Source organism: Phasianus colchicus, chromosome 23 (assembly GCF_987193195.1).
Source record: "Phasianus colchicus chromosome 23, bPhaCol1.hap1.1, whole genome shotgun sequence".
NCBI classification, from domain to species: Eukaryota; Metazoa; Chordata; class Aves; order Galliformes; family Phasianidae; genus Phasianus; species Phasianus colchicus.
In genome coordinates, this window is record NC_143458.1 from 5043705 (window position 1) to 5066858 (window position 23154).

The 23154-nt window shown below is 51.8% G+C and overlaps 1 protein-coding gene across 6 annotated transcripts in view; it reads left to right on the plus strand.

The window, feature by feature from the left end:
* OPCML (opioid binding protein/cell adhesion molecule like) overlaps nucleotides 1–23154 on the plus strand; it is a 259744-nt gene that overhangs the window by 228538 nt on the left and 8052 nt on the right. For all 6 annotated transcript variants that reach the window (XM_090123389.1, XM_090123388.1, XM_090123390.1 and 3 more), the window contains one exon: nucleotides 11339–11571. In XM_090123389.1, the coding sequence (XP_089979515.1) occupies nucleotides 11339–11571 (233 nt within the window). The remainder of the gene's footprint in view (nucleotides 1–11338; nucleotides 11572–23154) is intronic.

Genomic DNA, 23154 nt, shown 5'->3' on the forward strand with positions numbered 1-23154 from the left:
GTCCAGCAGGGTGTCACACCGTGATCCTACCACAGTTCAGCTTTGCAGGGCCCGTGCTTGTCTCCACATCTTCATTATTTAGGCAGAAAGGAGGAGCAGGACTGTGCACCACAGAGATGTCACGCCGTGCCCTTTGCAGGAGGCTGTGGGGACATCAAGGGGGAGAATTACCAGTGTCCAGCTCCTTCAAGGCTCAAAGCAATTTGCAAGCAGGTGCTCAGCTCTGGGATGAGCTCTGTGCTGTGTACTGTGCTGTGCCATTCCATGCCATCCCTTCCTGCCTGCTCCGAGCACCGCTTCCCTTTGCCTGGCTGCTCCCTGCTGCTGTTGCCCGTCAGCCCCACACTGGCACGGGGCCGTTTTCTGCTCCATTTCCTCCCCCAGCCTCTGAGTCGTCCCCCCCTTTCCCACCCCAAAGCTCTGTGCTGTCGTCTCCTTAGTCATCCCGCCCAGGATAAAATATGACTGCAACCGAGAAGCGCTGAGATCGCAGCTCCCCTCGGGGACTGCTTGCCCACATCACCTGTCGGATCGAGAGCCTGCGTGTCCTTGGAAAATTATGTATTTCAGTCCGCCGGGGTGCTAATTTGCAAGGCCCATTACTCAAACGAAACATTAAAATGGCCGTCCATAAACCAGAGCCTTTATTCGTGCCTCCCCCTCCGTCTGAACTCCCCTCGCCAGGTATAGGCTTCCTGTCAAGCCTAAGAGCCAAAAGCAAAGATTTATTGATAGGTACCTTGACTCCAGCTTGCATTTTAATTATGTCGCCGTCAGCCTGTGCTGAGAATAAACTCGGTGGCTATTGTGTTATCCCTGCTTCATCTCTCCGAATAAATGCACCTGGAGAACAGTGGTTTTATGGAGTCCCTCTGGGGGGGACCGCTTGCTTTCTGGCACCGTGTGAACCCAAGCATGGCCTCAGGGGTTGGGTTGGGCTGGTGGGGAGGCAGTCGGAAGGCACGGGCCTGAGCTGGAATTGTTATTTGGCGGGCTCGATTTCACGCTGGGAGCAGCACTGAATTGAGAAGGCACGCTTGTCAGGGAGGAGATGTGATGAACTTCGGAGCTGGGTTGTTTATTTTCCGTATCTGTTTGTGCGGGTGTGTGGGTATGTATAAATATTATTCGCATGCGACAGACAACACTGGTGTCTTTCTTAATACGGGTGCAGAGTTTGACCTGGCACTCTCTGGTGGAGGCGATGCATATTTATCAGCGAGGCAATGGGTGGGAATTAATGCCTCTCCCGGCGTGTCAGACGCTATCTCAGCAAAACCGGGCTATTATTGGAGTGAACAAAGGCACAAGCCGCCTGGCCACGGCCGTGTCCCCAGCTCTAACTTTGTTAAGAAGCACAGGAACGATGCCCTCGGTGTGAAGCCAACCCTACGGGGCTGACAGCCACGTCCCGTAGGCTGGTGATGCCCCCTGCCTCAGTTTCCCTGCTGGTAGAGAAGTCCTCATCGCAGCCCAGCAGGAGAAGGAGAGTGGATCTGTTCATTAACATGCACAAAGTGCTTTGGTATTCTTAGATGGAAGCGCCACGTATTGATATAATATTACTGTACCTCGTTTGACTTCTTTTTCTATTGCAAGCCCCCTCTTGATCCCGTTACCTGCAGTAACAGTTATCTGGCTATATTTTATCATCTGAATATTTCAATTAAATTACTTTAAGGGGGAAAAAAAAGCCTACACCGAAGTTGGAAATGATCACTGTATCACTCCAACTTTCCTCCATTCCCAGAAGGTTAATTGAAAGGCAGCCATCTTGGTGACGTTTAGACAAATGAGGATAATTATGTGTTCTCCAGCTCTTTGAGAGGTTAATTGCTTAGATGTACGAAGACTTGAAGAACAAAGAAGGAATAAATCAGAAGCAGGACTATGATCTGATAATGTAATTTGGTATATTCATGTACAACTCAAACAAATAAACCCCCCCTAATTGCATGAAGTCGTTGGGCTGCGCAGACGCCCTGCTGTAGGGTGCTGATGGAGAGGTCTCCTGCCAGCTGTCAAGCTGATGGCTCCTGAGCAGGGCCTTCCTTTTGTACCTGGGATGACTTCATTCATTGGGTCCATGGGGTCTTCTCCATCTGCAGGATGTGCGCTTTGGGCTCCTGGTAAAAGGAAGGAGTGAATGAGCTGGGGGATGGGGCAGGAGAGCTTGAAGTTCTTCCGGTCATCCTCAGATGTGAGCTTTGTGTTCCTCGTGTTTGGCTGTGCTTGTTTTGGCCAGCCAGAGGTATGGCAGTGTGGTCCTGAAAGAGATCAGCTCCTGGCGTGGTTTGGAGGAACTGCTGAGTAACCTGATGGAGCTGTGGGTGTCCCTGCTCATTGCAGGGGAGCTGGACCAGACATCCTTTAGAGATCCCTTCCAACTCAAACCATTCTATGATTCTGTGATCTGGGCTTGTGCTGCACATCTGCATTGCCTTGCTCCTCGAACACCTCAGCCACACAGGTATTGTGGTGCTCTCCAAGGCACTGTGCTCATAAGGGATGCAAAGAAAAACACCCTTTAGGTCAGTGCATCACCCACGTGTTTCAGCACAGTGGAAATACCGAGCACGTTGCATTGACATTGCTGGTTTATTTGAGCCCCATGTGTTGGCATCGTGGTCATCAGGTGCGTTTATTTAAAGCGCATCCCGATTATTGTTCTCTTTGTGTTCTCATCTGCTGACAAACTCAGGAGAAAAGAAATTTTCTGTTCCAGAGAGTTGAGACGTTCGTAGGGCTTCCACATACGCACACACAGACAAATGAATATCTCTATACAGGTGTGATGTGTTCTGGCTGCTCGTTGCCTGGTGCTTGGAGCAGCCAGCCCTGCTTTCGAGCCCGTGATGAAGTAGTGAGCACAGAGCAGACAGGTCAGGGGAGGCGCGGGAGCGGCGGGCAGAGAATTTCCTCTGGTGGGTTATTTTATTTTGCCTAATTGTTGGTGAAATTTCTGCAAATTGGCAATTATATTCCTGGGCTGATTGCTTACCCTGGTAATTTGCAGATCTCTCATTTGGCAGCAGTGCTGTGCGGCGTTTGCTATGAAATATGGCCTCAACTTCTACCGACACAACTTCCCTCCTTTTAGGCACTATTAGTTCTGCCCACGGGGCTTCTGCACCCGAAGCCTTGTGCTTGCATCTGATTTTTTTCTTCATTATCCCAAGGCCCAGCGGTGTTTGGAGCACTGGGGCCGGTGGTTGGCTGTTGTTCCATCCATCTGTCCATCAGGGTGAGGTGATGTGCGTGAAGCCGCATCCAGGCTGCGCTGTGCTGGGGGTGGGTGGGTGCAGCTCCGTGCTCAAGGAGTTGGAGCTCTTATCGAAACCTCCAGGCTGTGCACAACGCTGAGCTTCCCAGCCAGGCAATGATCAAATACTGTCTGATTTTTCAACCATGAGGGTCAGGAAAAATGGTGCTTTGCTTTTTCCGCCCAGCAGGAGCTTTGGGGTGAAACGTCTTCATCTAGAATCTCTTCTTCCTCCCTGCTCCCCACCTCCGCTCTGAATTGATTTCAAACCAAAAAATGCCTCCCCACGCCCAACCTTTGAGGAGTCCTGAGCCTCAGCCTCCAAAGCACCGCCAAGTGGTTTTTCCACCTATTTGTCAGGCCCGTCTGAAATTGCAGTTTAATTCCACGTATTTGCTCTTGTATTGTGTATTAAGATACAGCGAGTTTATCCAGCAGTCCAGCTGTTTTGAAGATAATTACTACAGAACTCAACCTGATGTAAAATAATCCTCCCGGGCAGGCAGCCAAGAGCCTGAGACTTATCCTCCAAAGACTGAAACCTCTCCATTACCCTTAAGAGCCGCAGAGATAGGAGCGGGTGTCTCATGACAAATATATTTTTCCTGGTAATTAATGGTGGGTCAAGAGAAAGGCTGGGGAGGGGTCTGTGGGGGGGGGGTGGGGGGATGGGGGGAGGTGATGTGGATGGACAGACTGACAGACGCACAGAGCACACCTGGCCAGATGTCCATCCAAAGTGACTGGCATGCCGTGCCACCACTTCCCCTGGGGACATCTGTGTGCCCCTTTGCAAAACCTCCACGCTGTTACCTCCCTGTCCCACATTGATGGGTCCCATGGACTCATCAGGTCCAGCGTGGATCCCTCAGAGCTGATGTCAGCTCAGTTGTGCATTGGTGGTTGTGCATCCCACCAGTATGGGCTTTTGCTTTGCGTTGGTGGTTGCACAGTTTTTCATTGGTTGCCAGCCTCAGCCTCTTCTGTTGGCGGTGCACAGAGGCAAACCACACGTCAGTTGCATCTGCTACAAGGCAGCCTCATGCTGTCCTGGTCCAATTTTCCCTTTTTGTCATCCAGGGACAGCTGTAAGATCAGTTTGCTCAAGCTATACAGAAGATCATTCTATCCCAGGTGTGCCCTGGCCCGTGCTTTAATCAGGTTTAATCAACATTCTTTCTTCTTCTGTATCCACGGGACACTGCCGGAGTCACCAGAGCTGTGCCTGCATTGTCCCAGGTTGAAAGTGGCTGTGGTGGAGACTGTCACCATCCCCATCAGGATGGCTGAGTCATAGCGGTCGGAGCCCAGCATTGCCACACGTTAATTACCACTACTTAGCTGCATGACCAACTGTGACAGTGAGACAGTTATTTCTGCCTGTGAAGGTGGTAGAAAAAAATAGAAAGGGGGAGAAAAAAAAGGAATAACGAAAAATATCAACCCATCCCAAAACCCACACAAGTAGAGGAGGGCGCCGGGTTCTCGGCTGTTCAGGTCTGCTAACACCGTGAGCAATAAACTGTGCTTTTCTTCTCCTCCTTTTGATTGAAGAACACTAGAAATCAGCCGGGGAGCAGGTGCTGCATTGTGTTAGATTAGCAGTGATTGAATTCTTACACAGGTGCTGATTGAGGTGCCCATCTCAGCAAACACCGGTGTGCTGTGAGCGCAGGGGCAGTGGGACTGCATCCTTTGGGGCTGTCAGTGGTCTCTCCTGGTGTTTTTTCTCTCCTGCTGGGCCACAGAGCATCGGTGAGGGGTGAGAGAATTAGGTGAGAAGCCACCCCCACCCCTGCAGGCTGCTGGGATGCTGCAGGTGATGTTACCCAGGGGAGGCAGTGATGCTCTGGTGGGCAATGCTGGATGTTGGAAGGCTGTTTGGAGAGGAGCTGGGAGGATGCTCAGCCCAGCCCAGCCAGGCTCTCTCCAGAGGCGTTTCCCCTGGACTGAATGCCCAGCTCAGCGCCTTCATTTTCATCTCCATTCAGGAGATCAGGTGTGGATGCACACATTGACTTATTCCGATGTTAGCATTTAAGTGCCATCTGCTCTATAAACATCCCCATTGATTTGCTCTATCAAAAGGCCTCCCGCTCTATTTCTTTTGCTGCAGCCTCATATTTTCTTATGAAGATTTCTATTAAGCTAATAATGGCTGTTGGCCACCGGAGGCTAAGGCTGATGCTTTCTGATCTTCTCTGCTGCAATGGGCGCGAGGATAACATCTTCTGTGTAGCCCTGGGAAGGTGTCAGGGGGCATATTTGCTCAGTAATGATGCTTGTGTTGTCTTGCAATGGGAGCATGGTGCCTGAGGCAATGGGTGGTTTCCCATAGCTGTGTACAGACATATGGAGAAAAGTAATCTATAGGCATAGGTTGGCAGAGATAACAGCAGGAACAGGCGGATGCGCAGAAGAGAGAGTTGGGTGCTTGTTATTTTCATATCTCTCACAAAGAAGAATTGAGTCAAGACAGAGGGCATCTCAGCCAATAGCTCAGGGCCAGATGTGGCTGCAGGAGGCAAAAATCTCATTTCAACTCCCCGTCTACTTTTTTGGCGGGGGTGAAGATGTCCACACAGAGATGTGTGTGTGGAAGGACCGGGTAGAACCTCCTGATCTGCTGGTGGCTGACAAACTGGTCTCCTGGGAGCAGAGGTTAGGGGTCAGGATGAGAACACAGTGAGCCCCTGTAGGAAGAGGCTCTGATCTGGGTTGGCACTGAGCTGGGGCCAAAGGATCTGGGGGTGGTGGTGGTCACAGGGGCTGCACGGAGACTGAGGGCTGTGCGTGTGCTGCTGTGCATCAGTGCTGCTCTGTGCAGCTTCACCCCTCGGGGCTGCACGGCGAGGGTTAAGTCTGGAGTTGTGATGCCTCGCAAAGCCAGCGCCCGCCTTCTTCATCATCTTGTTATTATTCTAATGTCTGGGAGCTGCAGTCATGGACCAAAACACCATTAAACTCTCTGAAATGGAGTAACAAGACAGCCCCGGCCCTCACAGGCTTATTATCTTCGCAGATGGATATTTTATATTTAGCAACCTCTAATGTATCAATTTGGGCTTTGATTTTTCATGGGGACCGGCTTCTATTCTGGTGCTGGGGCAGAGGGAGCAGTGCTGTGGGGGAAGTGGAGGGGAGAAACCCTCCTGGCACCGGGCTGGGGGGTTTGGGGGGGTTGGGGGGGAAGATTCCTGGTGGTCTGTGGTGTGTTGGAACCGTGCTGAGATCTCCTGGGGAACCCCGGCGGTGCAGTAGCAATGGGCCTGGCAATTAATTAAATGTGCAGGAATGGAGAGCTGGTGGCGGAAAGGGAGGTGGTGGGAAAAGGAGCAGAACAAATGTAAGTCGAGTCGGGCCGTGGGGATGCGGCTGAGGCTGCGCTGGTATTGCTATGGAAATTGCTGTTGCTGTGTCCTTGGCAGAAGAAGAGACGTGAGATGGAGATTCCTGCATCGGGAAGGGTTTGGGGTGGCCCTAAAACAGGAGCTTGGGTCTGGTCAGGAGAGGTAGAATCACACAGCCCCAGTAGGACAGGAGGGAGAGGGAAAAGCACTGATGGCCCATCTGAAAAGAAAAATGCCAGCAGAACGGGATGAAGACAAAGTGCCTCCCGTCCTCCTCCTGGAGAATAAATCTCAGAGCTGGCGGTGCTGATGCTCAGCCCTGCCCTGGGGAGCTGCTGTCCGATCCCCACCAGCACGCACTGCAGATGCCGTGGTACCCACAGCTAATGTGATGCTTTACGTTGTTGGGAGAGGATTAGAGGAGCCGCGTGTTTTGCTGGCCTGTTTCTAATTTGCATATTTAACGAAGCGGGAGCTCCGCCAGGTTCTGTTCTTTTGTGTTTACTTCTGAAGAGCTGTGTTTATTTCCGATGATTACAAATAAATCTCCTCTGCCTTTGCTCCAGCCGCCCCGAATAAAAGGCATTCAGAGCCACGTTCAGAGCCTGGTAGCTCCGTCACTGGAGCAGGTACTGGAAGAGAGGGAAAAATCCCAGCAGGAATCCCCTGCAAACATAATTAACGATAGCTTCTCGTACTGGGTGCTCACTCTGCCCCTTGGACAGGTGCTTTTGGCTGGAAACCTTCCATGCTGAAACATCATGCTGTCACTATTGAGGGGATGCAGCAGCCCAGCAGAGGCTGTGCCCCTTCAGCATCGTCACTGGCCCATCTGCATTTGGGGTATCCTGACAGCATGGGCATCCCGTGTCCTTGCATCAGGTGCCAAAACCACCCATACCCTGCTGGGAAGATGGGGCACTCAGCCCGTGGCTGTGGCCATGTCCTCATGTCAGGGTCCTCTGCTCCATCGCGGCTCCAAGCTGCTTCTCCCTCGCTCCTGATCTGGGTCAAATATTTTAGCTTCAGAAAACTGGGTCGGCTGACACGTTTGCGACCGATTTTGGCATCTCCATTTGTCATTTGGAAGAGATGTGTAGCCTACAGGAGTGAAAAATGGTTTGGGGTTGAAGGGCTGTAAAAGTATTTAAAAGAATGGATTTGTTTGTTTGCATAAGGAAGTGAGAGGGTTGCGGGTCGATGCGCAGACGAGCATCTCCCCTGAGGCTCCTGCTCTCCCTTAGCCCTGCTTTGCAGCTGCAAAAAGACTGTGCTGCCACAGCAATCTGGAGATATCTATGCTTTGGGTTATTTTGCACCCAAAGGTGCAAAATCTCTGTTTGGAAGCCTTGCTTTACTCTTCTAACTCATATGTCATTTATCCCTTGGAAACACTCGTACTGCCTCTGGTGTGTTATTTCCCTCACCATGGGGCAGCCCCAGCTTGCAGATGTGCAGCTCCAGCCTTGGCCCCTCTGCCACTGCAGGGAAGGGCTGAGATGTGCACAGGGGAAGGCTGGGAAGGAAGGCAGCAGGTGTTATTTCGCATCCCATGCACAGGGAAAGTGCTGTCAGTGTCATTAATGAGGCTGGGCAGGCGCCTGCCATGGGAGCAACGCGGGGGTCCCCGCTAATAGGGGCGGGAGGAGGAAGATGGTCACACAGCACTGCCAAACACAAAGGCCATGTCGGAGGAGTTATTTGTATTGTTGACACTAAGTGAAATAATTCCTCGGAAAAACTTCAAAATTAGCATTTATGGATGAGGAATGGGTGCAATTAGAAGGGAAGAAGCAGAGCATCGGTGCCCCAGGTCCCTCCCTCATGCATCTTCCCACTCTGCCACGCTTGGGTTCATTGCCCTGGACTCTCATGGGGTGCTGGCATTGGTACAGCTGCTCCCATCCCTGTGCAGAGCAAAGGGATGAATGTGGGGCTGGGCAGATGTTACCTTCTTGGGGCTGTGTTTGTTGGTGGTGTGCAGGGTGGGATGGAGCTCAGGCAATGCACAACATCCAGGTCTTGTCCTCACACCCCAGCAAGATGGGTTGGTGGAGAGCAGGCATGGTGAGGTGCTACAGGTGATGAGAGATCTCTGCTTGAGGGAGTTGATGGTCTGAGCGGGGTGGACATGGAGAGGATGGAATAGATTGTGTTGCGTGAAGAAGTCCTGCAGAAGGGAGCCAGGATGAGGCTGCTGGTTTGGGCTGATGCCTGCATCTCCATTCAAAGCTGTTCCCCTGCCTCGCTGTCTCCAGGTGAGCCATGGAGACAGAAAGGGGTTATTTCCCTCCTGCCTGACACATGCTTTATTTTCTTTTGTCCCTTCTGGACTCGTAACAGAGCGATTCTTCTGGAGATGGATATGGTGCCTCCAGGAGACTGTTAATGTGGGTTTGTCTTTGTTCTTAATTAGATCCCTTCAAGGGAAAACCTCCTGGCCCGTTTTATTATCCAGCTTTGTCAGAGCTTGTCTGCTTTATCTAAACACTTTGAAGAAGTCTCTTTACCTGTTTGCTTACTGGAGACATTATCATAATCCTGGTCAATTGGAAATAGGTAGCAAAGGCGGCTCAGAGATGAGGGAGTGCTGGCAGCTCAGCTGCTAATGGATATCGCTTTCTGAGCCTGATGAAGAAGCTGGCAGGGCACTCTGTGTGTTGGTGTTTGCTGTCACCCAAAGCAGGGAGGCTCCGTGGGTCAGCACTCTGCATTACCGAAGCACAGCAGCTTCCCAATCCTGTTCACTTTGAGTCTTTTTGATGGAGATCCTTTCCGTCAAATGCGGTGGGTAAGGAAGGGTGATGCTGTCCTCGTTCCGGCCCACAGGAGCACATCTGTCTGTGTTATGGGACGGGTGGAGGTTCGGCTTCCAGCCCCAAATGCGGGCAGGGGATGCAAAACGAGCAGCCTGGGCTGCTAGGGGTCGTGTGCCCACCCCAAACAGCCCCAGTTCGTGTGAGCTGGAGCCAGTGAGTGGTGTTTGAACATTCCCAGAGACGGCACAGGCGCATCTTCCTGTCACTTCAAACCCTGCTCCTTGTACTTCACCCCTAATGAGGGGACCCGGGAGTACCTCGGAGGGCTTTAGTCTGGATATTTATATGAGCGCAGACATGCAAGTTGTCTGTTTTACATATTACTGCCCTGATTTTTCAGTGCACGCAATGAATAATTTACAGAAACCGTGTGTAAGTATCTCTTTATTATTCATTATAATGAAGTGAGACAGCAGTAATAGTCCACTAGACTGGAATCCCCCAGGGCTGAACTTAACTAGGCTGTGCTTAGCTCTCCCCCAGTTAATTTGAATGGAGGACTTGCTTTCCCATAAAGGGCGATGCCTACGCTTGGCACGAGGCCACCTCACCTCCCTGGTGATGGGACAACCCCGACACCTGCCCTGCAGTGTGCATTTCTATGGCAGTGGTGGCATGAGGATGCTCGGGCTCCAGGAGTGCCCCCAGAGCCATCTGGCTTTCCAGGCATCCACGTGCAGCGTGGCTTGTGCAGATGTACAGCTCCTACATGGGGAAAGGGACTTGTTTGCAGGAGGATGTATTGCTCACTCCTCCAAACCAAAGACCTGTGGGGACCCCAAAACACACCACGTGTTGCCCCATCTCTCTGCTCAATTAATAATCTGCATCGAGACGATGCTCAGCAAGCCTGGCATGGGAGGCATATAGCACCCAACCCTCTGCATGGTGGGGATAGGGCAGCCCTCCTGCCCACCTCTGAATTTACTGTCGTGTGGGAAGGGACGTGTGAGAGCTGCCTGATTGACTTCAGTGCCTTGCCCTAAGTTGCTGCCAGCGTGAGCTTGTGCCTGGGGTTGTTTTTTTGGTTTGCTTTCACGCTGAGAGAGCTCTCCGACCGCAGTCCTCAGGTGGGAAAGGCAAAGCTCCCGAGGAACGCTCAGCTCTTAATTTACCCAAATGCACCGTGGTTTGGCTGCGGGCACCGCGGAGGCAGCGAAGGCCAGGAGTAAATAGATCAAGAAAATCTATCAAATGGAATGAAAAAGCCACGTTCTCAGGGAACGTTCTAATTCCTCTTTTTATTCCCTTTCCCCGGCTCTTCCTTGCCAAGCGTAAGTCAGCGCCGCGGACCGGAGCTCCCCAGCCTTGGTGCTTCTCGTGGAGGGAGGGAGCCAGGCAGGAAATAAATAATTGCAACGACTGTGTTGTGTTTTCAAGGCACTTGTAGGATTTACAGCTGCTTATCCAAATGTTCCCTTCTCTTCCCGCGTGCTGGCTCGCCGTCTCTGGCTCTTTCTCTTCTTCCTCTCTCGGTGTGTGCCGGCCGCTCTCCCTCGCCGTGGCGGTGTATATCACACTGGGATGGCTCGAGGGCTGTGCTGACAAGCCAAACTGTCAGCAAATTTTACAGCTTCATCTCCAATCCTGGGCGAGCGGGGGATGCGGGAAGCCTTTGCGGCGCGTGGAGGTCAAACCTAATGGGATTTTCATCTGCGCCTCCCCAGAGCCATGGGGGAAAAAAAGAAAGGAAAATAGGCAGTGCCATCTTCTGAGGAATCTTACCGTGATGGGGAATGCAGGTGGTGGTGGGAGGGTTGCACTGCCTCGGTGTGCAGCGTGCGTGGGGCGTGCAGTCCCCATAGCGGCTGTAGGGTGTGGGGGGATGGTGATGATGCTCCCATCCACTTTTGGGAGCTGGGGTGTGCTCTATGTGTGTTGGTGACCTTTGTGCTCTTGTTTTGCAGGTGTACCGTGGATGACAGGGTGACGCGGGTAGCGTGGTTGAACCGCAGCACCATCCTGTATGCTGGCAATGACAAGTGGTCTATAGACAACCGCGTGGTCATCCTCTCCAACACCAAAACCCAGTACAGCATCAAGATCCACAACGTGGATGTGTACGATGAGGGGCCCTACACCTGCTCTGTGCAGACAGACAATCACCCCAAAACATCGCGCGTGCACCTCATCGTGCAAGGTGAGTCCTAACATTTATGGTGCTGGTTTTGAACTGAATATTGAAGAAGAGTGCCATAGGGTTTGGAGGCCCTCATGGTGATGGAGATTTTGGGTGGTCAGTGGCATGGGACAAGGATCTGTACAGGTGTTTCCTATCTCTGGGAGCAGATGAACTCAGGTTGTCCATGCCTTGCTGTGTTGTGTGGTTGTGGCACGGGGAGGAGAACACCTGGAAACTGAAACTGGGGCTGGCATCCCCCTTTTCCTACCATGTGGCTCGGTTTGCTGCACTGGGGAGTCGTTTGTAAGGTGCTTCAGGAAGGGTAAAGGCAAAGAACTGTCAGATGTGGTGGAGAAATGGTCTCAGGGAGTACAGGGAATCAAAGAGCACAGAGAAATGGACTCAGAGAGCACAGGACTGTAGGAAAGATGGCAGATGGTGTGCGTGGGGGGCTTCAATGATCTTTTGGCATGGGGATTCCTAGGAGAGCCTGTTGGCATAGCAGCTGATGTTGGTTTCAAAATTGGCATCCTCAGGTCTCTTCATCTGGGGGATTCTTGGTGCTGGAAGATCAGGTGCCTGTAGCAGCATGGGCTGCAGTGAGGTGTTTGGGGGGCTTTCTTGCACCAACCATGTCTTTCCCTTGGTCAGATGTTGGCCTCTCAGCTTGCCTAGCTTCCCCTAGCATGCACGCTGCTTCCCCAACCTTCCCACCTGCAAACACTCCCAATGGAAGCAGACCAAGGACCACTTGGAGGCATGATGTGTGGGAACCAAGCTCAAGCCCACCAGTGAGATGACCCTATAGAGTGCTGGGGTTGAGCCAGTTATGAAGCACACTGGCATATTTCCAGGGGGATCTTGGTTTGCTGGAGGTCACCACTGGGCTCCCCAGCTCCGGTGGATGGTGCCTCCAATCCTGGCTCTTTTGCAGCAGCTATCAGCTTTTGTCCAGCCTGTAGATTAATTTTTCAGAGTTAGTGTTAGTTCAGGTTAGATAAAGATAATGAAAGTTTCCTAATCCTCTTAAAGAAGATTTATCTGGCTGAGTAGAAAGCTCTCAGAATACAATAAAGCGTGTATAAAACCAGGACCTAATCTTTCCTTTAATTTCAAACAGCTGATGGGTATTGATTTTACAATGAGCAAATCTGTAAAATTTCTCAGCCTCAACATGTCTCTGAGAAGCCCCCAACACGGATATGTATATATTTATGTATCCTTCTCATTTGGAAGAGGCAGGGTTCGATACGGCCACCGATCAAAGCAGGGAAAACCTCACCCAGCCTGTCAGCTCCCCTGCGAGGTGTGAGAGATGGGCGACTTGCTGCTTCCATGGGCTGCTATGTGCCTGTTTGCTGCCAGATCTCCATAGGAGTTTGTAGTGGGGCTCTGCTTTGAGCATGCTGGGGTGGTGGTGGTGCAGAGAGGGGGAGGGCGTAGCTTGGAAAGGAGGGAGCAGAAAGATACCAGAGCATTCCCTGCTCCCCCCTGAGTGATTTGCGTACCAGCCGTCCATCTGCAAAGTTTAATCTGTTTACCCTGCCTGCTCACTAATAGTGCTAATCCATCCAGTCAACACCTGTGAAGCATCCGAGCTCTTTCTGCCTGATGGAATGACACCCACCTCACCCCTCGCCCTGCAGAAGCTTGGGATGGATGGCTGTGGTCACACACAGCAGAGCCTGCTCTTGGCTCCTACCACCCCAAAGGTTCTTTCCCTGAGGTTCTGGTGGCACCAGGACTGGTCAGGTTGTGCAGCACGCAGGGCTGCAGCTGGTTCTGCCCATGGAGCACAGGCTTTTCCGTGTGCTGTATGAGCAAACAGCCTGAAATGAGCACGTTAGCATGAGAGCAAGAGAGATTACATCTCCTCCTCTTCTTTTCCCCTCTTCATGCTCCGGCTCGTAATAAATCTCCAGCACCTAACACCCAATATCTTGCCTCGTAAAATCCCCGTGCGATTATCTTATCTCATTAAAGCAAGGCCAAAAATCCTTTTATTCCACAAAGATGTTGGTGCCAAGTGCTGGTGCTTGAGTGTGCTGCAGCGGAGGAGAGCGTGGGGAGAGTAGCCTGCAATGCACCTCCAAGGAGGGGCAAAGCAAGGGATGGTCGCATCCAGAGCACTTGTCTGGTCACCAGGGATGGGACCACCACCTTATATCTGTCAGAGCTGTCCCGGTGTCAAATATGGGTTCAGGACTCCCTCTGCAGAGCAGGCACTGTCCTGGTGGCACTCCCCACACAAGCAGGCAGTGAGGACCAGTTAGCATCCGTGTTCAGGTCAATTAATTTATATTTGTATTTTGCACAACTAAAAGTTGCCCAGATAGATTATTGATTCTTTGTCCCTGTATTCAATTTGGTTTTAATTGCCCTACTGCAGGGCCAGACCTTCCCTCCTAGCAACCCGGCGATAAATCTGCCAGCGAGTCACAATCAACAGTAAATGTGTCTCTTCGTGTCGTTATTAATATGTCTCTGGGATTGGTTCATTACAGCAGTTAACAGCACTTTGTAAGAGCGGGGATGGCGGGAGGCCAGGCAGCTTTTTTTCTCTCCCTGTGACGACAGGATGGATGCTGATAGGCACGTGTGTGGTGTTTTGGTGCTTGGGGGGGGGGCTGCAAACACATGGAGAGCTGGGATTTCATGTGGTGTAAGAGAGAATGAGCTGCCTAATCCCTCTCTTATCATAGAGAGCTTGAAATGAGGATGCTGTTGGGCCATTGCTGGAGCAAGGAGACCCAAATATGTAGGGGTGAATGGGAGGGGAGTCTGCATAGCAGAGCAGTTCTGATGGCACTAATGACACCAAAGGAGCTGTAATTTCTCTGTCAGAGCAATTAGTAGGAAGCGGAGAATTTTGCCTGCATTGAACTGTTGACGAATGTAGCCAGTAGATGTGAAGGCAGGCTGCTCCAGAGTGATGTGTGCTGGGGAGCCCTCCTGTCCCCAGGTGCAGCCCTGTCCCCAGAGGTGCAGTGTGCCAGGATGGGCCAGGAGACCCTGCAGAATGGTTTTGGTGGCAGGAGCAACAGGCAGGGCATAGCTGTGCTTCCTTGACATGGGCTGCTGCAGCAGCCAGGGGGTGTTTCTGCTTCGAGTGCAGAGCTTGGAATCTGTGGTTGAGACTGTAGATCTTAAAGAGTAAGGCAGGTTTCCTTCTGGGGATGGGAGTGAGGGGAAGGCAGCAGCAGAAAGGCTGATGGAGCACAGGGACTGGAAGAGGTGGGAGGAGGTGATGAGAAATCAGGTGGCAGGAGTGAGATGGAGCCCTTCCCAAGCACAGTGAACAGTTAAACAAGAGGTTGCAGTGATGCTGCAGAAGTGAGGCATGGTTGGGTGGCGTCACTGATGCAGCAGAGCATCCTGCAGGCACGAAGGGGGACTTTCTTCCACGGTTTTGCATCAGGTCTGGAGAAATGCAGAGTGGGGTTTGGGCTGAGACCTCAGGAATATTTTCTAACAGGGAGGAAGTCCCCATTTGTGGGTATTTCTGAACACTTCCTGGCTGATGCTGCTCTGTGTTTGTGCCAAAGCAGCTTTGCATAGCGTGGCATTGCTTCAGATCGGAGAGCTGCAGCTGGTGGAGATCTCAGCAGCGATCCCCAGTGCTGCCCATCCCTACCCAACAGTGGTCTTTTGTACTCTTCAGATGTCCTCTGTTTCTGATTTATTTGGAGAACCCTCCTCTGTTCTGCCTTAATCCCGCTCACCATAGATTTTTCATTAAAGCCTCTCCCAGCTGTCTGCATCGTTACTGTTAGTTTCTGGTCGGTGCAATCCATTTTCCTGTCTGGGCGTTTTGCTGCTTTCCTCTCCCCACGGGCAGGATGGCTTCTGAAGGACCACAGCCTTTGTTCTTGGCAGCAGAGTGCCGGGTGTGCATCTCTTTTCAGCAGTACCCCCCGAATCCACATAAAGGCAGTGCCCCGAACCAGGTCCCGTGTCAATAGTTGCATCCTCTGCCTTTCAACGTGGCACCGACAGCAGCTGTAGCTCTTCAGCAAGTGTCTCTCAAGCAAATGGAGTCTTTATTTTTTCCTTCTTCCCAATAACAACCGACTTCTTCTCGACTCTCTGAAGGGGCAGCCCCCCCACACCAGCCTCATTGAGCTGTTCTCCCCTAAGACAGGCTGTGCTGCGGGCCCCCCCTCCACCTCCGATTGCACAAGTGATGCTTTTAGACTTGCTTTTATCGTGCTACCTTTGATATCCAGGCAGGAGCTGAGACTGTGATACTTATTAAAACCTTACCGGGAGGCTGTGTGGCAAATAGCAAAGCAAGAGGAGCAGCTCAGTCATAGTAGAGCTGATAAAATGCTGTACGTGCAGAAAGTGCTTCACATGAGTGTCAGTGGTTTTGCTTATTATTAGGGCACAGGAGAGTTTGACATGAGGGTTGTGCACGTGGTGTACAGCAGCTGCAGCTCAGCCTGGAGAATGAGCAAGGCAGGATGTGGCCTCTGCAGCAGGCTCACTGCTGTCCGTGGGTGCTTTATCTGCATTTGGGATGCTTAGAATCAGAATCAAGAAGGTTGGAACCCGTGCTGTGCCCAATGACCGCATCCCTCAGTGTCACATCCCTATGGTTCTTGAACACCTCCAGGGGTTGGTGACTGCACCACTTCCCTGGGCAGCTGTGCCAGTGCCTGACCACTTGCTTGCCCCTTAACGGGTTATTATTTTTGTCTGCTTAAGAGAAAAGGCAATAATGAGGAAGAGAGAGACTGAACGGCGGAGCCTGGTGAAGTGCTTGCAGCTGGGGCATGCCTGAGAAGGAGCCTGGGGGTCCCTCTGCCCATGGAAGTGGTCCACGGGGACCTTATCCATCCCTCTAGTGGAGGATAAATGGAGGCTCATCCAGGTCAGCAATGTCCAGGTGCTGTTTGTCCAGTGCAGAAGTGGTTCCTGGTGCACTGTGTGGTGTGCTGGGATCAAGAGCTTGCAAGGAATGGATCACACACTGTGCTTGGGGCACATCTCTGTCTTGCTGGATGATGCCTGGTGTGCAAAGCAAACTGTTCCTTCCCTAGCCATCCCGAATGCACCTCTCATTATGGTATGGTGCCCATGGGCTCTGCTCTGGCAGTGAGAGGGAGTGCCAGGAGGTGCTCCTCTCCTCACCCTGAGCTTTTCAGAGGCTCAGCCCATGTCCTCGGTACCTACCCAAGCTTCTCTTGGCATTTTTGGAAAAAGTGCACCAAAAGTGATGTGTGTTGGCTGAGTTTTCAGGCTAAGGTGGCCCAGCAATGGGCAGAGGAGGCTCCTTGTTTGCTTTTCTCTCCTCTCAGTGCTGCAGCCACTCGTCAGGTGGGCCAGCAAGTGGGCCAGCAAAGTTTGGACGCACTCCGTATCCGAGTGCATCTTCCCCTTCATCGCTCCTTGGGGTCTCATTTGGTGCTTTGTTGGTGACTGTTTGGAGGTTTGGCTCCGGCTGCACTGGGTTAATTGTCCTGGTGGGGAAAAGCGAAACGGTGATTTTAAGCAGAAAACTCTTCCGTAGTTTGGCTTCTTAGCAGTGGGGATGGAGCGCAGGAAAATAGAGAAAAATCAAAAGGCTTTTAAGAGGAAAAGGAAAAAAAAATCACTTAGGCTGGAAAGAAGTCTTCCCAGCAGGAGCACAAGGCAAGAACACATAATGTCCATGGCAGTTAAACTAATGTTTCACATTTCCTTCTCCGGGGGTATTTGCACAGGTGGGGGTGAGGATGGAAGGGGCCTCAGCCATTTGCTGAGCAGTTTATTGAACTGGAACACACTGGATGGCACAAGAGGGGAAAAAACGAACCATGAGCAACTGCAGGGGGAAAATCAATTGGCACGTGCACCGTTAGAGAGAACAAGTGGGAGATGCTGCTTTTTCATTCCAAGGCAGGGGGGGCTCTGGAAACTGCTACTTAAGGGAGTAGAAATCTTTGTAAGTGGCCAAAATGCGGAGTGAGTCTCATGATAGCATCGTGCTGCAGGAGATGGGGGCTGGAGAGGGGTGATGGCAGCAGGAGAGGAGCTGCTGGACCATGCAGTGAGGTGTCATTGTAGAGGGGAAGTGCTTTCTCTAAGGATGAGCTCTTAATGCAGCCTTCACCTGTTGCTGGTTCTCCCCAGTTCAGAAGAGCTCATGTCTCTCCTTGAGCCCAAAGATGGCAAAAAAGGGTCGGTGTGGCAACAACCAGACTTCAAAGATGAGGATGGCTCAGAGGAAAACAAGGAGGGTAGAAATGAATGAAGAATAAGGTAACTGGAGGGGAAAGAGGGGAGAAGAAAAGCCCAGAGACTTGTACAACAAAGGGAAGAGAGAATGAAGTGTGTGCATGCAGGAAAGCACCCAGAAAAAAAAAAGAGCAGAAGACAACAAAGGAGAAAAATGAAAGAATAATGAAGGCATAAAGAGGGAGGAAGTCTTGAAAGAGTCTGGCTCGCAGGAGGACCCACCACCCTGGTGTGAATGGCTGCATTGGGAAGGGAAATGGGCAATGGGTTTGCCAAGGGTGGTGCTGTGAGATGCCCTCGAGGAGGTGGGATTTCAGCTGTACAGAGCGGTTGGGTCTTGTTCAGTGGAATTAAGGACATGGGGACTTGTGAATTTGCATCTGCAAATGCATCAGCAGTCTGGGTGTTGGAGCAGGAAAACTCACTCATGCGTGGTTGTAGGTTGAAGGGGGATGAAGGGCAGAGCAGCGTGGGGAGCAACCAAAGGGTTACGGGAAGATGCTGAATGCTGGGGAATCAGTGCTGCAGTGGCACGTGTTGGGAACCTGAGGCTTTTGAGCTGAAAAGAGAGCAAAGCATCCTTAGAGGACGTCAGGCTGGGAGAGAAGACCAGCCTGAAATCTAGCTGAGAACAGGGAGAAGGCTGTGACTTTCAGCCATAGGGGGTGATGCGAAAGCATCCTCAGGCTCCTAAAATAAGGAAGGGAAAGCCCCAAAAAGCAGCTGGCAATGAGCAGGTCAGAGCAGCAGGATGTGCTGCGGGCATCGAGAGCTGACAGAACAAAAGAGTGTCAGCAGCTGGATTAATTACTGCAAAAAGCAAAAAATGGCAGAGCGGGGGGGGAGGACGGGAGAAGTTGTTTCCCCATTATATTCCCAAACAGAAAGAACGTTTTTATCGCGCGCACAAATAGCTCCCTGGGAAGCACTTTCGCTTCCTAATTGTTCATAAATTTACTGACAGGTGGTTACACAGTAGGTATAACACTCGGAGTTTTGTTTTTATTGCTTGCACCGTCTCAATGCGAAAACGTGGAGAAAAAGGGTGTGTGGTGTGCAGGTGGGAGATGCTGCATAGTGAAGGCAGCTCTACGCCCATGGCTTTAATTTCATCATTGTTTTGTTTGTGGCCCCTGCTACGTTCAGATTGTGGTTTTGCATCGGTGATGGGGTCTTTAATGGTGTGTTTATCCCATTGCTTTGTCCCATTGGGTGTGACTGCAGCCCGAAGGTGTCGTGGTCCAACCATGCATGGTTCCCCCCCTTCCCTCCAGAAAAGGGGCAGGAAGGGGTATGAGATGCAGCTGGAGATATGAGACATGCCATGTGATGCTTCCAGCCTCCTAAGACACCTGGATGGGGCTCTGAGAGACATGGCTTAGTGGTGTGGTGGGGATGATTCGACAGTTGGATGTGATGATCTTAGTGGTCTTTTCCAACCTTAATGATTCTGTGATTCCCTATAGGTGCATGTGGTCAGTTTTCTTCACTCCCCTTGGCTGCACTTGGATTGTTTTCAGGAAGAGAGGCAGGAGAAGAGATGTGGTTACTGAGGGAGTATCAGCCAGGCAGGAAAACCTCATCTCTGCTTTGGAGATGATTTGTTTGAAGCATGTTGGTTGTGATCATTGCCCAGCCTGCACCTTGTGAGGTGTGCTTTACTGGGGAAAGCACTGGAAGGGCAGCATTAATGGGTAGGAGAAGGGAAAGGGAAAATGTCCCCCCAAATAGAGCGTTTTTAGGATGTGCAAGGTGACAGGATGATGTGCTGCTCTCTGGGCTGAGAGATTTGACAAAAACCATCCTGGTGCCCAACCCGTAGCTGTCAGATGTGCTTAATTTAGTGTTGATAAAATCAATGCCGATGAGCATCGTGGTTCATCAAAATGGGGCTGATGAGAGGTGGTAATCCTGGCTGTCAACAAGCAGCACTTTGGTTAAAGCCTTAATGTGCCCCTTCCCAGGGAACAAGGCAGGACATTGAGTGCATGTATGTGGGGTCCCTGTTGGTGGGCAGCCCTGGGTGGGCTGCATGGGTGGGTCTGCATCCCTGTGTGCTGGATGGGCTGTCCCAGAAGGACTCTGTCCCTGCAGGATGTCTGGGAAGCCATCCAGGTGTGCATCCTGATGCTTCAAATCAACTGTCCATCCTCGTCTGGCAGTAACGAGAGGGAGATATGTGAATAGCAATGGGAAGAGATGAGAGGTCCATAAATACTGGCGAATAAATAAAAGCATTAACATTTAATGAAAGAGGGCGGCAGCTCTCCTGCCAGATCTGTCCCTGGAAAGAGGAAAAGGAGGGGCTGGGAGGGAGCAGGAGGTGCTTTTGTCACCAGGGCAGCACATAGGGATCTCAGGAAGCACGTGCAGTTTGTGCGTGGTATTCAAGGATGCCCACATCTGGCATCACTGCATGTTGCACCACTGTTGCCAGCTGTAGGCAGACACCATCCCTGTCCGGAGCTGTGTGTGAGAGGGGGCCTGAAATGTGAAGATCCAAACAGGTGTTGGACACCCGGATGGAGTTTTTTTGCATCTGGGTTATGTTGAAAGGTGCTGCCCTAAAGGCCTGTCTGTGCCCAGGGTGGCAGCAGCAGGAGCCAAAAGGCACTCTGGAGAAAATCCAGCAGAAGGAGGGATGCCCAAAGTGAGCAGCGGTGTCCTGTGCCACTTCACACGGGTAAAACAGCTCAGCTCACCTCATGGAGTTCTGCTTTGGGGCAGAAAAGCCACCAAGCATACCCAAGTGACCCCACGCTGAGCCAGCAAATAGGGCAGGGCACTCATGGATGCCCAGCGGTGTGCAGAGCCCATAGGCACCCATCTTATCCCATCTTTTCCCAGATATAAGAAGGGGTCTCTTTGAATGGTTTAGGAGCTAATGATCCGGAGGGACATCAGTGGCTCAGCCTCCCAGCTCTGTGCGTGCAGCATTAATGATCTCACAGCTAAAAATAGTCAGCTTGGGGCAGCAAGTCTTGCTGGTGGGGATATGGGATCCAGAGTGGCCAAAAGCCAAGCCAGCTCCTGTCTGTTTGCATGCTTCTGTGTCGCTTTGAGTCAATAAGCAGGCAGTAATTACCGAAGAGCCGCCTCTCACTGCACTGATTAGCAGGGGAAGGCCATGCCCCTTGCAACAGCCACCCCCCATCATAGCTGGGTGCCTTGCAGCATCTCCAGCCATTTTGCAAGGAGTTTGCTGCCGGGCAGGAGCAAAGCTGGGCCCAGAGGATCGGGGCAGCCTTGGGGTTTGGCAGGGTTTGGGGGTGAGGGGAGGCTCAGGGTTTTACAGCCCCCAAGGGCATCAGCAGGAACCGCTGTGCGGCCGTCTCCTGTACCCAATGTAAAACATTAATCGGTGCGTCGGGCAGTGCGGGTCTTGAGCGGTAAAGGAAGGAGATAAATCACGGGCTTATTGTTATTGAATTTAGTGGCATCACTTTCACATTCAATTTCTCTCGCCCGCTTTCCGAACAAACAAGAAATTACAGCCCAAATGTATTTTTTTGGCCTGGCGAACGTTATGCATTAACTTCCCCCTGATTAATATTACACGGGATGGAGGCAATCCTCCGCGGGCCACGCACTGCTCTGGTGAGACCACGGGATTTGCTGCACATCCAATGTGCTCTTAGTAGTGGTCTTTTAAACAGAAAACAAGACTATTAATAGGGGGGTAGAGTTCCTGTGATGCTGGTTTGCTTTACCTCTGTAGCTCCCAAGGCTCGCACTGTCACACGAGCACGCCATGTGCTGGCATCATCCACATTGCTGTGACCTTGGTGTGGTTGGAGCCAGGACTGTATTTTGGTGGCCCTCTCTGGGAAGCTGTGTCTTGTGCCAATGGCAGCTAGTGGGCAGTGTATTTTGGGCAGCATCTATGCCCCGGTTTTGGGCAGCACCTGTGCCTCTCAAAGGATTAAGGGAGCTGGTTTAGTGGGCATGGTGGTGATGGGTTGACTTGATGATCTTAATGGTCTTTTCCATTCTATGATCTCACCTCTTTTCCCTTGAGTATCTTACTGTTGGTGTGTTGTGAGGTATGTTTGGGCTAACGAGGCAAGGCAAGGTGAGATGCAGTGAAGTGCACTACGTGTGTCAGGAGATGGCACTCCATGTCCCTGCCTGAATGCCAGCCCCGGTTTTGCTTCTCTTACTGCTAACAGGTTTGCCCTGGGATCGTTTATTATGTTCTATATTTAGTGACAGGAGTGTCATAAAGCTGGATATTAGCTGCATACGGGATGTAGGACAAGGAGAAGGCCCTCAGTGGCTATTGCAAAAAATCAAAGATAGCCAAAAAATAGCTTGCTGTCAGCAGGTAAATGAATAGCAATGATAGTACCCACAGCAGTGCTGTTAGTCCCACTGATCTGCGTGGATGCTGGGAAGATAGGAGAGCTTTTTGCCTCCGTGGTGATCTCATGCTGTGTGGTTGTGCTGTGGCCTCACCTGCATCATGCACATAATGATGGAATGGCCCTGCAGGTCACTGTTAGACCACTGTCGTGTTTGCTCCCTGTTACCCTTTTCTTAGGTCCTGTTTGCTGACTGCCGTGTCCCAGCTCCCTCCCACCCTTCTTGTGGCTAAAAGCAAAGGCAATGGCAGCCTGCCCTTGAGGCTGCAGCCAGCAGCTGGTGGGATCTATAGAAATGCAATCAGGTCCCTTGGATGTCCTCCTGCCAGTCCATGTAACCTCATAGGCAACGATTGCCGTCGCGGTTGGGTATCGATGCCGGCGATGTCCCCGTGCTCTCAGGGACACCCAGCCCTGTGCATCCCATGGGATCAGCATGCTGCAAGGGGCCATGCGGTCACACTTCCCGGCCCCACGTAGTCTGGGTGTCTGTCTGTGGTCTGCCTTACAGTGTGCGTGGATGAGTTGGGACAACATTGCGATGCATAAACGTAAGACTGTGTGCACACAGAGATGAATGGCACAGCGCAGCTCTGCTCCATGCCCTGGTTGCTCTGCAGTTCCCGTGTCGTGCAAGCAGTTTTACAAAGAACGTTGTCCCTGGGTGCTGCAAGGAGCGAGAGGAGCTCCGAGCACACAGGGCTGCTCAGAGCAGCAGCTGGGGACAAACCATGGCAGCGTGCCGCCCGCACTCCCAGCACTAACTACATTTTTCACCGGTTGCTGCCGCACACTTTTCATTTTTGGATTGCCAGTCTCCCCTGAAGGACTCAGACAATCTCCCTCTGCTATAACAGACTGTACTTCTATATTAAAGTGTCAAGTTGCTGGGAAATTTACAGCCTCGCAGGGCCCATCAGGCGGCGGAGGCTCGGCAGCGCCCTCGCCATCGGGCTGTGCTGGGGAGCGAGCTGCAAGTGCATGCATGGGGAAACCCAGCCTTTGTGAGCCCCCCCCCCAG